Source organism: Lacerta agilis, chromosome 1 (assembly GCF_009819535.1).
Source record: "Lacerta agilis isolate rLacAgi1 chromosome 1, rLacAgi1.pri, whole genome shotgun sequence".
NCBI classification, from domain to species: Eukaryota; Metazoa; Chordata; class Lepidosauria; order Squamata; family Lacertidae; genus Lacerta; species Lacerta agilis.
In genome coordinates this window covers 37781196-37794752 of record NC_046312.1, presented here as the reverse complement: position 1 = coordinate 37794752, position 13557 = coordinate 37781196, and the positions used below count along the sequence as shown (strand labels likewise).

General features: G+C 43.9%; 1 protein-coding gene across 11 annotated transcripts in view; it reads left to right on the top strand.

The window, feature by feature from the left end:
* The window catches only part of MEIS2 (Meis homeobox 2), a 227297-nt gene extending 224367 nt beyond the window's left edge, over positions 1-2930 (top strand). For 6 of the 11 annotated variants that reach the window (XM_033144643.1, XM_033144653.1, XM_033144662.1 and 3 more), the window contains one exon: positions 1510-1638. Coding sequence is in view for 5 of the 11 variants with exons in the window: in XM_033144600.1 (XP_033000491.1) it covers positions 1510-1796 (287 nt within the window). In the remaining 6 variants the exon portion in view is untranslated. Of the gene's footprint in view, positions 1-1509 lie in introns of all 11 variants that reach the window. The other 5 variants (XM_033144600.1, XM_033144618.1, XM_033144636.1 and 2 more) reach the window with 1 other exon arrangement.
* The last annotated feature ends 10627 nt before the right edge of the window (positions 2931-13557 follow it).

Below are 13557 nucleotides of genomic sequence, written 5' to 3'. Positions count from 1 at the left end.
TGTCTCCTGTAAGATTTAAACAGGTGAATTTGATAAATAGAAGCTAGCACCACCAGGAAATGATTTAATTTCGTCTGCTTGGGACTTAAGTGTACTTGTGCCCATGAAATGGAATGAGGATAGAACTGGTTCAAATCAACTACCCTGGTTGAATTGGTTTATGGTTTGCCACTACAATTATAAAATCTTCCTTCATGCATTTCTTCAGCAGCCGCTCTAACATCAGTAGATCTTGAAGGAGTAGGAGTTTGTTCTATGATGTCATAATAGGATTTGAACATTCTCCTTGATCTATAGACAAATACACAATATACTTTAAGACCTAGTCATTTTAAATACTACACATCGTCAGCTGAGATTTTAATAGGAGATAGAAGCTTTCAGAGTCTTATGGGGTCAGGCTTTTCACAGAAGATTTTTTTTTTTTTTACAACACAGGTAACATGCCTGCATAAATGTGCCCAAAAAGTGTACACATGGTAAAGTAGGCATAAGTGTGTTCTTTACAAATGACAATGCGCCCCCAATCATGCATGTTGATCTCCCTTGTGCAAAGCAGTCTGAGTTCCTAATAATAATAATAATAATAATAATAATAATAATAATAATAATAATTTATTTGTACCCCACCCATCTGGCTGGGTCTCCCCGGCCACTCTGGGCGGCTTCCAACAAATATTAAAATACAGTACAAAGTCACAGATTAAAAACTTCCCTAAACAGGGCTGCCTTCAGGTATTTTCTAAATGTCAGGTAGTTGTTTATCTCTCTGACTACTGATGGGAGAGCATTCCACAGGGCGGGCGCCACTACCGAGAAGGCCCTCTGCCTGGTTTCCTGTAGCTTTGCTTCTCGCAGTGAGGGAACTGCCAAAAGGCCCTCGGCGCTGGATCTCAGTGTCCGGGCTGAACGGTGGTGGTGGAAACGCTCCTTCAGGTATACAGGACCAAGGCCGTTTAGGGCTTTAAAGGTCAGCACCAACACTTTGAATTGTGCTCAGAAATGTACTGGGAGCCAATGTAGATTTCTCAGGTTTTATGGTGTAATCTCCCCCACACACACACACACAAACACACCGCCTATTGTTTCATATGCAAAATGTTAATGGAAATTCTGTATGTGAAAGGACAAGACAGAGTGTTCTACATTTTTCAAAATAACAAAAGAAAAGCAAATCTGATATTTATGTTCAGTTGACAGGTTTTTGCTTACAGAATGCATCCACATCTGATTTATGATAGAAATCTAGTTACTAGTATTTTTAAAATATTCTTACATTTGATGACACTTGGTTGTGCTCAATATTTAGTTTAGCTATGTGCATTATCCCACTGAATGTTCAGATCAAATGCAAACTAGAATCTGAAAGTCTGTAAACATTGGCAAGAAACTACAGCTAAATTTAGATGGAGTATTTGCAGTGTCTGTTGTTTTTTCAGTTCTTTTTAGGAGGGTGAAACCGGAAAAATGTTCAGGAATCTGACCTAATTCGTTTCCCTTTTTGTCTAGGTTTGCAAGGCATACCAGGGGACTACATATCTCAGGGTGGTCCTATGGGTATGAGTATGACACAGTCAAGTTACACTCCTCCCCAGATGACCCCACACCCTACTCAATTAAGACATGGACCCCCTATCCATTCATATTTGCCAAGCCACCCCCATCACCCAGCCATGATGATGCACGGAGGACCCCCTACCCATCCTGGAATGACCATGTCAGCACAGAGCCCCACCATGTTAAATACTGTAGACCCCAATGTCGGTGGACAGCTTATGGACATTCATGCCCAATAGTATAAGGAAACTCAAGGGAAGAAAAAAAACTATTTTAAGACTTTTGAACTTTGACCAGATGTTGACACTTAATACACAATTCCAGACAGCTGTGATTACTTTTTACTTTTGTCATTTTTCATCAACAACAGAGGACCAATGGAAACAAGAACACAAATGTGAAATCATGGGCTCACTGAAAACAATCTATTGTCCATGTAAAGATCCTCTGGGGGGGAAAAAGACTCCAAGAGTTATAACTACTGTAGTATATAAACATAGGAACTAAGTTAACTTGTATATTTCTGTTGATCACTCCGTTATGTTGCCTCAAATAGTTTTAGAAGGAGAAAAAATATCCTTGTTTTCCACACTATGTGTGTTGTTCCCAAAAGAATGACTGTTTTGGTTCAGCAGTGAAGTCACTATCCATGAAAGACGAAAGTATATTTCAGACCTGTTTTGGCCAGTGAGAAAAGAATTACCCTGGAGATGAAGTTGAAGTCTTGCTGGGTCTCTCGTCACTCAGAAGACAGTTCCAAGAAGGCCTTGCCATCCCCTGGTTTTGTTCCTTCATAAATGTGTCCTTTAGTTTCAAACAGATCTTTTATAGTTTGTGCTTCATAAGCCCAAGATATTTTTGGACTCTTTTTTTTCAAAGAGCTTGCCGGTGAAAATTTAAAAGGACAGAGCAGGAGCCTTCTTCTAGTAGTTCTGAGCCCTTGGCTTGGGACAAGACAAATCAGAAGGTTGGGCAGCTTTCCTCAACAAAAGAAGATACTAATGGTCTTTGCACCAAACCTAGAACATTATCATGAACTCAGAGCTTGGGAAAAAGCAAGAGAATACTGTAACAAACTTCGTACAGAGTTCGGTCTATTAATTGTTTCATGTTAGATATTCTATGTGTTTACCTCAATTGAAAAAAAAAAGAATGTTTTTGCTAGTATCAGATCTGCTGTGGAATTGGTATTGTATGTCCATGAATTCTTCCTTTCTCAGCACGTGTTCCTCACTAGAAAAAAAAATGCTGTTACCTTTAAGCTTTGTCAAAATTTACATTAAAATACTTGTATGAGGACTGTGACGTTATGTTTTAAAGAAAAAGGTGTTAAGTCACAAAATGCGGTAATAAATATTTCATTTTTGATTTTTTGTTAGGCCTTTGTGTTTTTAATCATTAATAGAAGGAGACTTTATTTCCTGGGGAGAGAGAAAAAAAGCTTGTATTTGTTAACAATAATAATATAAACAAAACACATAAAAGATTAAGAGAGATTGCAGCGTGTGATTTTATAAATGCCTTAGCCTGTGATCAGACATACGTGTAAGCTTAATGTCTAGAGCTAAAAATGTTTGTGTGTTACATATAAGTGGTAAAGGAAGCCTGTGTATATTTATTTACATTTCTATCCCATACTACTCAACAATTGAGTTTTAGTTCAACAAGCCCAATGCTGACTTGAATGTAGAGCTTGACTGTGGACAGGATTTTGTAATGAACCTGTTAATATTAGGGGTAGATTAGCAAGAGATCTAACTCCTGATATATCAGCTACAAACCATTACCTGAGTGCTCTGTTTTATTTAATGATTTAAAAAAAATCAACTACTGAACAAAAATTAAACTTAGCCATAGATTTACTATATCCATATGATTGTTCATATTTACAGTTCGATCCTATGCATGTATATCAGAAGTATATTCCACTGTTTTACAATGAAGCTTGCTCCTAGGATTGCAGCCATAGATACATATAATCAATATTGTAGTACTTAAATGCTGCTGATTTTCGTGGGGTATTTGTAGGGTGGACAAGAAATGCAAACAATGTTATTTCTCTTCTACTTGCAAAATCTCCTTCTATTGTCGCAGAAAGAAAGAAAATTAGATTACTGAGAGAAAAGTTATGCATTCAAGGTGCAGACCTGGTCTGTAGATAAGGAACTGATTTGTAAATAATTGTTTAGTTTGATTGAATAAGGTGTGTTTCACAACAAAATTCTTGGGAAGGAAGAGAGGAGTGGATGGTTGAGTTTTCACTCACTCTTTACTGATGGTAAGTTAAACTCTCTTCTGGGCTAGAATGGTGCATTTGTACAATCATTTCTTATTTTACCGGTATTAACCTGTGATATGTATAGACCTTTTCCTCTTCCATGCACACAAACTCCTTGTTTCTCCCTTTGCAGGGGCGTCACTGGGGGAGGGCACCCCAGGTTCCAGGGGAGGGGGGTGACTCTCAGCATGCCCACCCCACAACTCATAAGTTGCTCAGTGCAGCAGCTGGCTTACACAGCACACACTTTGCTTTTTCCTTCCTGCTGGGAAGAGCCACAGAAGCATAGCTCTACCCAGCCAGGCTCCACCCAGCAGCCTGGCACATTTCACCAGGACACTGCCCTCTCAGGGGGCACAAAGGTGCCATCTTCAAGGGGTGACATTTGGCACCTCCACCTAGAGCCTCAAGCACAAGCCAGAGCAAATCCAGTGGCTTTGGGCTTAGGACTCACCACAGCACTGCAAAAGCATTAGCTGTGCTCGCTTTACTCAGTCCACCTGGACCTGGGGTACCATCCGCCCACACCCCTTCAAGTCACAGTGAGCGTTTTGCGTTCCCCCACAATGCTTTGCGGCACCTCGTATGCAAATGAGGTGCCGCAAAGCACTGTCGGGGAACGCAAAACGCTCACTGTGACTTGAAGGGGTGTGGGCGAATGTGGGGGGGGGTGACAAAAAAAACTGCACTGGGTACCACTTGGGCTTGCTACGCCTCTCTCCCTTTGCAACGCACAGCAACCAAACAAGGAAGTCGCTACTTAACCATATTTTCCTGTTTCTTTCAAACTGGGAAACTATGGTTACCAGTTTCAGAACAAGCCAGGATATTGAATCACAGGTTGAAATTGGTTTAATGCTCTGACTGCTTCCAAACCTGGTAACCATAGTCTCCTGGTTTGACCAAAAGGAGGAACTGAGTTAAAACTACTGTAGAGACTTCTTAATCACAGCTTGCACAAAGGGACTGAGAAATGGGGCTGCATGCACAGGTAAAAGGCTTGTGCATATCTCAGCTAAATAAGCCAAAATATTTATTTATTTAAAATGTTTGCTAACCACCTTAATCAAAATATCCCAGGGCCATGTACAAAAGTATGAATGAAACTGAATAACAGACAGCATAAAAATACAATTTAAGACCAACAAATAAGCACATCAAAATAGAACAAGACAAAAAGAAATTAAAATCCCCTCCCCAAAGAAATGATCATATGAACTTGGCCAAAAGCAAGCTTCAGGTACACACGTGTTCTCTCTCACACACAACTAGGCTTTGTCCATCCATTCTGTCCCCACCTTTTTACAGTAGATGGAAATAGAAGTGGGACCTATTTGCATAAGCCTTGGTTCTGACAAAGGCTGTGAATACATTTTGAAGGGAGCTGAGTTATGTTCACACATAAGAAAGATTTTCATCAGATTATTTCATCATAAATAATTACTCCTCCCCTGATTTGAGCAACATAGAAACCAGGCTACCCTGACTTCCCATTCTATGCAAACCAAAAATTGTAGTTTGTTGCTCCCTAACAGGCCATTATCACTAGTGAACCTGAAGCCATAGTTTGTTGTTCGATTGCTGATTGTGGCTTATTAGGAAGCAACAAACCACTATACCTGTTCAGACTTAATGAAAAGTCATTACATTCTGGTTCTTCCTGCTTGTGCCAGGGGAGCTGTGATAAGGCAGTGTGTACCAGTATGCTGCTCATTCACTATAAACCAGAAAACCTGGTTTATTGCTACATACAAATGTAACCATCAAGACTTAGACTGCATACATGCATACCTTTAAAACATATTCCCCTCTCCCACCCCCCACCTCTCAAATAATTCTGGGCACTATAGTTTTTCCCCCATCCACCATGTGCAGAATATAGATGCTAGAGCTCTATGTAAACTCATTCTTAGTGGAAGTGAAGTCATGATGCAACCCTCTTTTATTACTGATTGTTATTTTTCTGTTTTGCTGGGGAACTCGCTGGAGGCAATCTACATCCCAATGACAAAATGCCCATCAAACTGAATGGAGCTGAGTTTCCATTCAGTTTCCAAATATTGTAGTCCTTTGCAAAATACCATTCCCTCAAGGCCAACCTGTCATGCAGCAGGTTGAAGCCTATGAGGGGGACAGATGAAAGCAAGAATTGGTATCCATCTGGATGGTGCAGCAAGACTTCTTAAAGCCTGGCCTGAGCAGAAGAGGCTTTGAGTGGCACTGCCTTCCCCACAATTTAAAATAGGTTGGCAAAAACTTTCACTTGAAACTTCAACATGTTAATGACTCTGCAGATCTAATGTTTCATTCTTACACTTTGACTCTTTTTACAACAGAAGGGGGGTACAGTAGAAATAGATTAAATGTTAGCTGAGATATCGCTTCTTAAATTTGAGGGAGTGGTGGTGTCAATGTTGGTTTTTAATTTTTTGTTCCAACTGAAACTTCCAAGCTTCCCAAATCTCTGCAACTCTCAGTTTATTGTGACAGAGAACTTTCAAGCATACAATTATTTGGGTGTCATCAAGACATTTTCCCCTGTGTATTTGCAAAAACAAAGCAAAGCAAAACTTGTAGCATTTTAAATAATATTTTCTGCCTTTTTTCTGACATTTGGCAAAACACAGGCTTTGGGGAGAAAGGGAGGCAAAGGGTCCATCTCTGCCTGCTAGATGGGTATTTTTGAAAACAACTGTCCCAACTTTTCCTTCCCTGGGCTCTATTCTGCTTGATCTATATTGCTAAAATCCTTACTGCAATATAATGGGAGGAGATTGCTCTAGTCTGAGGTTTACTGTTTAGTATGAGGGGTTCCGATTTGGGTGTATTTAAGAAATACTCAGCTGTCAAAAGTGAAAGAAAATGGGAATAGTGTTTTGACAGCGACATGGTGTTAAAGGAAATACTGTAGTCTGACTAAAATTGCTTATGTTCTGGGGAACAAAGGGTAATAGAAAAACACCTCTTGTTTAGAGGTAACGGGGGAAACCCCAAATTTCCATTTCCCTGAACAAATTGAGGAGGAATTTGTAATCCTAGTAAATAAAAAATGTTTGAGATTGATCTGCCCTTTGTTACTGAAGGCAAGGTGGGGGGGCACAAGCAGAGCAGACAGTTCATCTTGGCTGCCCTTTGCTGGCTTCTAATGTCCAAAGGAGAAACAGAGTGGCTTTGAGGAAACTCTTCAACAAAAAGCACATGTTTAGGCAGCTGCACCTAAAAGTTACAAAACGGCCATTCAACAACAACAACAACCCAACTTCGGCCCCTTCTCTGTAGGTCCACACACACACACTTAATAACAAGCGACACTAAGGGTGTGATCCTATACAAGCCTAACTGAGATGATGTTGAACTCTCTGGGACTTGCCTCCAAATAAATGTGCACAGGATTCAGAATAATGGGGTCGCCGTTGGTTTTGAGCCGGTTAATTTTTCTGTGCCACACATGAATATTAACATGGAAGAAGTAACCTGCATGTTGCGGGGAATGAAAGTGTCTATTTAAGCCCTGGTCCAGATAAAAACAAAGATGTGTTTTTAAAAAAATTGATTGGGGGAGGAAAGCTGCTTCAGTGCCTCTGTGAAATGGAACTCATTCTATTTCCTCTTTTTGTGGGATAAAATTTTCTGGTGATCCACAAGAAAGGCTACCCCAGGTGGCATGCTGTGTTGGAGGGGCACTGAAGTTGTTTTGGGCAGTCTGCGTTTACCTCGGCATTCAGTTAACCAGAAATGCGGACACTTGACAGGGTGTTTTGCTTTTAAAATAGCTATTCTTGTTTATTGATTAGCACCTTGTGCATGCTAAGCCCCTTTGAATTGAATGGCTGTTACTCCCAAGGAAGCACAGTTCGGGTTTTCGGTTTGGCAATAGACTACTTCTGGAAAGACAGAGAGAGAGAGAGAGAGAGAGAGAGAAGGAAGGAAGGAAGGAAGGAAGGAAAAAAGAAAGAAAGAAAGAAAGAAAGAAAGAAAGAAAGAAAGAAAGGAAGGAAGGAAGGAAGGAAGGAAGGAAGGAAGGAAGGAAGGAAGGAAGGAAGGAAGGAAGGAAAGGAAAGAGAAAGCTTTGAAACTTTCTTCCCTGCCCCCTTCCTCTGGCTAAGTTGTTAATGGAAGCAGAGGGGAAGCCGGCTGCCCCCTTGAACTGGATAAGAGGGGGACACCGGGTGGGGGATGGGGTTAGGAAGGCAGATTTTCATATTAATAGTTTGGGAGAAGAGAGAGACAGAAGGGAGCTGGCTCCTCTGGGCAGGGTCCCTGCCACAGTCATGATGGATGACCCAGCTCAGGCTGCCCCCCCCTCCTCCTCCGGCTGCTTTAGGAATCAAATAAACAAACACCTCCACCCTCTTCGCAGCCTCGCCATTATGAATCAATTACCTCTCGCCGTATTTTCTTATTTGCTTAAATAAAGCACTCAGAGGATTAGAGCGGTTTTCTTTTTGTATCTTACTTAGGAAATAAATACAAAAGTCCTTGTCGCTGTAATCATAATGGTGATGATGATTTCAGGTTGAGGCACTTTGCAAAGAGCTTCGCCCGCTGAGTTATTTGCTGGATGGGAGACGCTGTATATTGTGCAATGGCGCAACTTAAAAGAACGCCTCTCTCGAACTAATGGGTTTTGCATTACACGCAATTACTTAGAGAAAAGCAACGTCGCCCTCGAGTGCAGGCAACCTCGTTATTTAACTCCTTGAGGACAAAGCCACTTGGATGTGTTTTCCTCAATAGCTATGAGGTACGAGGGCTCCTGAGATGCTGGGAAGAGAGGAGGAGAGACACACACAGAGAAAGAGAGACTTAAGGAAGGAAGAAAAAAAAACCGAGGAGATTTTAGTGAGTTGGAAGGCAAACGTGCAAGTTGTATCTTTGCTCGGTTGCGTCTTCCTCCTCGCCGCAGTTCGCGTTAGAGGCGCTCAAGGTGTTTCTATGGCTACCTCGTAGATGTGGGAGGGTCAGATGTGGGGGTGCCCAAGAGAAAAGGCAGCTCTTGGGTGATCATTTATCAATGTCACCCACATAATGATTCTCTCTGCAGCCTTCTATTGATGAGGATAATTACATTAGCTCAGAGTGACTGATCAATGAAAACCCACCAAACAAAAACTTCTTTGCTCTCGCTTATAATACAAAAAGAGAGAGAAATCAGATGGGAAGGCGAAGAATCCCCCCATGCCTTTTCTCTTTACCAATGAACGTTTGCTAAAACGTGAAAAAGAAAAAAGGAAAAAAAATCAGCCCATCATACAACGGGGTGTTTTGTTTTTCTTTAAGTTATATTTTTGCGCGCGCGTGTGTGGAAACTGTTGGTGCAAATGTAGTGACCTTAATTGCTTCCCTGGCCAAAGGTATATCCAAATGTCTGAGAGAGGACCCGCGAGGCTGCCTGACCCGCTTTCACTCCAGGGTCTGCCATTGTTGGACTTGGGCTTTCAAACGGCGTGTTTTCTAAATGAAGGGAGAGCTGGGGAGATGCAAATCTCTGCAGTTGTCTGCATGCTCGGCTCGGCTTTGTTTTTTAATCACGTGAGAGAAGAGTAGCCTTACTTTTTCTCTTACCCCCCACCCCACCCCACTCCCCTCTCCTTTCTGCTAAGATCCGGTTATGAGTTTACAGATGGATTACGGTTCAGCGGTTGCGTGGGCTGGGTGGGTTGAGAAGAGAATCAATATTTCACTCAATGGAGTCGGATTTGTATGTGTGTGCGTGCGTTGTTTTTACTTGTGGCTTGTTAAAAGGCGTCGGAAATGTTATTGTAGTGCCTCCCTCCTCTGCAGCTTGAATGCTCAGCCACCTGGAAGGAAACGTGGATGTGATATAGGCACATTTGGTTCCTTCTCCAGAAGACTCGGTGGCTTAGAAAGCTCCGGGGCCACTGAAAGGAAAAGTTGAGGGCAACCCCATCTCTGCAGGTGGCCGCCTCCTCTTCCGGAGCGCCCAGAGCTGCCCACGGGGGAGGAGAGGGGGTCGGGCTCCTTGCAACAACGGAGAGGTTACATGCATGGAGACCCTGACACCCCAAGTCAAGAAGGAAGTTCTGTTGAATCCTGTGAGGCTTCCTCCCAGGTAAACGAGGCTTAGTCGCAGCCTTGGGCTGCAGCCCTAGCCGAATTAACCTGGAGTTAAGCCTAGTGGAAGTCAATAGGACTAACTTCTGAGTACTGTAATGTGGTTTGGATGGGGCTGCTAGTCTGCACTTGCCACTTAAGATCTCCCGCTTGTCCTTACAGTCACATTGCAGGGGCAGCTCAAGGCTGTTTGGCAAAACTAGGGGCCCCGTGAGAAGGTCAACGCTGCCTTTGTTTAGGTGGCAAGAGGTTCTACGCAAATCCATGAGACTTGCCTCTAAAGGGGAAAGGAGATGGTAGATCCCATTGATACCAGGGACCAGTTTGCCTGCTCCACTGCACACGCAAACACACACTCACACACACACACCCCTTTTGCCTGTAACATACCTGGGCCTGAGAATCAGCCCTTGAAGGGCCATTGTGGGAGAGGCTGCGCTTCAAAGCTGAGGCTGCAATACTAGCCACCCTTATTCACGAGGAAGTTCCCCAGCAGGCCGTGACACTTACTTCTGAGAAGACACGTGTCGGGTTGCGCTGTCAGTCCAGCTTTTAAGGACAAAGTCAGAGGGGACTGGCGCTCGCGACGGAAGCTCACTTTGGGAATATGCTTCGTGGCTTTAGTTTCACCCAAATGTGCGCCATGAGTAGGCCTATACATTCCATGGAGAGAGGGAGAGGCGTGCTGTGGTTTCAGCTGCGTAGGTATCGATCTGGAAACAGGAGGGGGGAGCCGGGTGGTGTCCCCGCTTCTTCCCAAATCTTCCCCAGCCCTTCTATTAAGGCAGGCCCAAGTCCCTGCCTCGCCAACTTCTCGACGCTGCTGGAGAACAGCGCGCAGCGCTTCTTGGCATCTCCGAGTTTGGCGAGGCGCTGAGCAAACAATTTAGCTTACAGCTAATCCGCCTCATCTCCCCAGGTCTCTCCATAGGCGCGCTGGCCCATCTCTGCGCCTTTTAACACGGAGGTGAAGCCCTCTTGACTTCGAGAGGACTCACTCCCGAGCAGGCAGCCGGAGACCCATGGCAGCGCCTCTTCGTTTCTCTGGAAGTCCATGTTGCGCCACTAGCCCCGTTTTACTGCTTTTAAAAAGAAAAAAGGAAATCCCAAGAAGAAGTGGGAATGGGGTTTCTGCCGTGCATGCACAGAGCTAAAGAAACAAAAAGGCGTTGATCTAGTTCTCCCACCGCAATTGGAACTGGAAAAATAAAAAAAATTGGAAAAGAGAGGAGCGAACAATTTGACCATTCCGGTTTTTGGAAAGATGGTGCCTGATGGGCTGGGAAAAAGGGAGTCCGCCCCGTCGCCTTTTCCCGGGGGCCTGGTTCCCTAGCATAGAAACATTTTCAAATCTATGAGCCTTGAATGGACAAATACTTGCTATCAATATGGGACATGGGCCAGTGGCAAAAAAGCTTGAATGGAAGCTCTGCTGAGGCGTTGGGAGAAGCTAACGATGTGCCGCCGTTTTGCCATTACTGGGCGAGAGAGAGAGAGAGAGAGAGAGAGAGAGAGAGAGAGAGAGACCCTTTCTGATTAATAACTAGCAGGGTAATGTTGAGGGCTTTTTCTGCCCGATTGCCTTTTTGAATTAGAGCCGATTCCTTCACACTTCAATAGGGCCTGTCTCCTTTAAAATGACTGACAGATTTCCCTCTCCTTTCTCTCCTCCCTCCCTCTCTTGTCTTTCTCTGAGACTTAATGATGTAAATTTTCTAATTAGTTAAATCACGTCGCTTAAAGGCCTTAATATTTACTGGGGGGGGAGTGATAATAATTCCTAATCGAATGTCTCGAAATAGCCACAGAAATAATGTTAAGAGTGTTTTTCGTTTAAGTGGGGGGCGAGAAAATGAGGAAAGTGGACTTAAGTGGGGCGGGGCAGGGTGGAGGAGGAGGTGTTAAAGTAAGTAAAAACGTAGCTAAACTTAAGCCTGAAGCTTGCTCAAACCCCCCTCCCCCCCTTTAAAAAAAGCTCGCTTTTATTTTTCAATCAGCTAAGATTTAATTAGGAGCCCCCAGGCCGGACGATCTGATATTTTCTCATTAGTTTCCCATCAGTAATCTTGAGTGTTATATTGGCTTAAAGGTTGTCAACATTTGACCAATTTTATTTAAGGAAAAGAAATCACGTATTATCGCTCCGGGACCTTAGATCTGAGAATAAATCCTGCTTGGATCAGCGGAACTAACAGGCGAAAAAAATGTTGACAATTTATCGTTGGATTTAATAAGTTGCATAATGTATGGTATACAGAGGGGAGGGGAGGGGGCGGGAAGAGAAAGAGGAACATATATCCATTGAGTGCCGGAAAAGTACAGAGGAGCTACAGCTGATGTGCATTTTTGGTGCCTCTACCTTTCGCCAACGGGTGTGAGAAACACCCGGCGAAGGCAAGATTTGGTTACAAGAACTGTAACCCTAGTAGGGCTTGGAAACTGCAGGAGAGATTTCCCCACCACCGACCCACCCGCCTCTCTTCCCGCGCAGGAGAAGCAAAGCGTTTTCCTTCGCTCTTGCCAGCGAGACGCAACGTCAGAGCGCCCCCTGCTGGCTCAGGGACCAAGAAAGTATTTGGGCTGAAGCATCACACTCAATGATATACAGTATATGTATACACACACAAACACACTCCTTTCCCCGCCAACCCACCGCCTCGCGCATAGGGGAGATTTCCTGTCTGAATTTCCTGCGTGAGCAGAGAGAGGAAGAAAGGCGAAACCTGCCTTCTTCCCTGTAGGACTCGCTTATTCTGACAGTAGTGGGGGGGGGGGGAATCCTAAAAACTCTTTGCAAACCGTGTAGCACAGTGCAAGTTGTCCTGCTTTGCTTTTCAGTGCATGTCCGAATGTGAGTGAGGAAATGAACGGAGACTTGAGCAAAATAAAGGAGGTCGTCCCTTCGGTGGGTGGGTGACCTTTTAGTTACATCCTCGGGGCACTGCCGGGCTTTCCCTCGTGTTTAAATGGGGACTGATCCTATTAGGGTCATACAGTATGCATGTGTTAAGCAAGGGAGAGCTGGCAACGCCATGTGCCCGGCGTGTCAAAAGGGTTCACACCAATGTATGGTGGTGTCTAGTAAGCGCGCGGAAGTGCTGTGTTTCTTTGGAAAGAGTTTCCCGACCGGCCACCTGAATTCATATCTCGAACGCCGGTCTAGCAAGCGTGCAAGTTTTCCCCTCAAAGCGAGTATTTACAGTATTATAGAAGCTCATGGAAAATCTAAAAGGGAGAGGGAGCTATGGCAGCGTTGAGTTCACCTCATTAGGTGCAATCCGCCACATGTCTACTCAAAAGTAAGTCCCACTGAGGTCAGTGTGCATAGGATTGCACCCCCGGCACATGTAGGAATATTGTATTTATTGCAAAAGGGGGGAACCATTTGTTCTAGCAAACATAACAGTTTGCAAACGTGAAATTAAGGCTGCTTTCACTAAGAATTAAACCCCATTAGCTCCTTGATAAACGGAACATGGTTAGGATGGCGTTAAGAGTAGCACAAGGCATTCCTAGCACGGCATTTCCCCTCCTATCGCTGTGGATGAGGCCGCTCATCTAACAGCAAAATGGACAGCGGGTGAAATCCGCAGCGCACATCCTGTCGTTGAGCGAAGCCTCACGACCTGCTTTCACTTAAGTGTCCG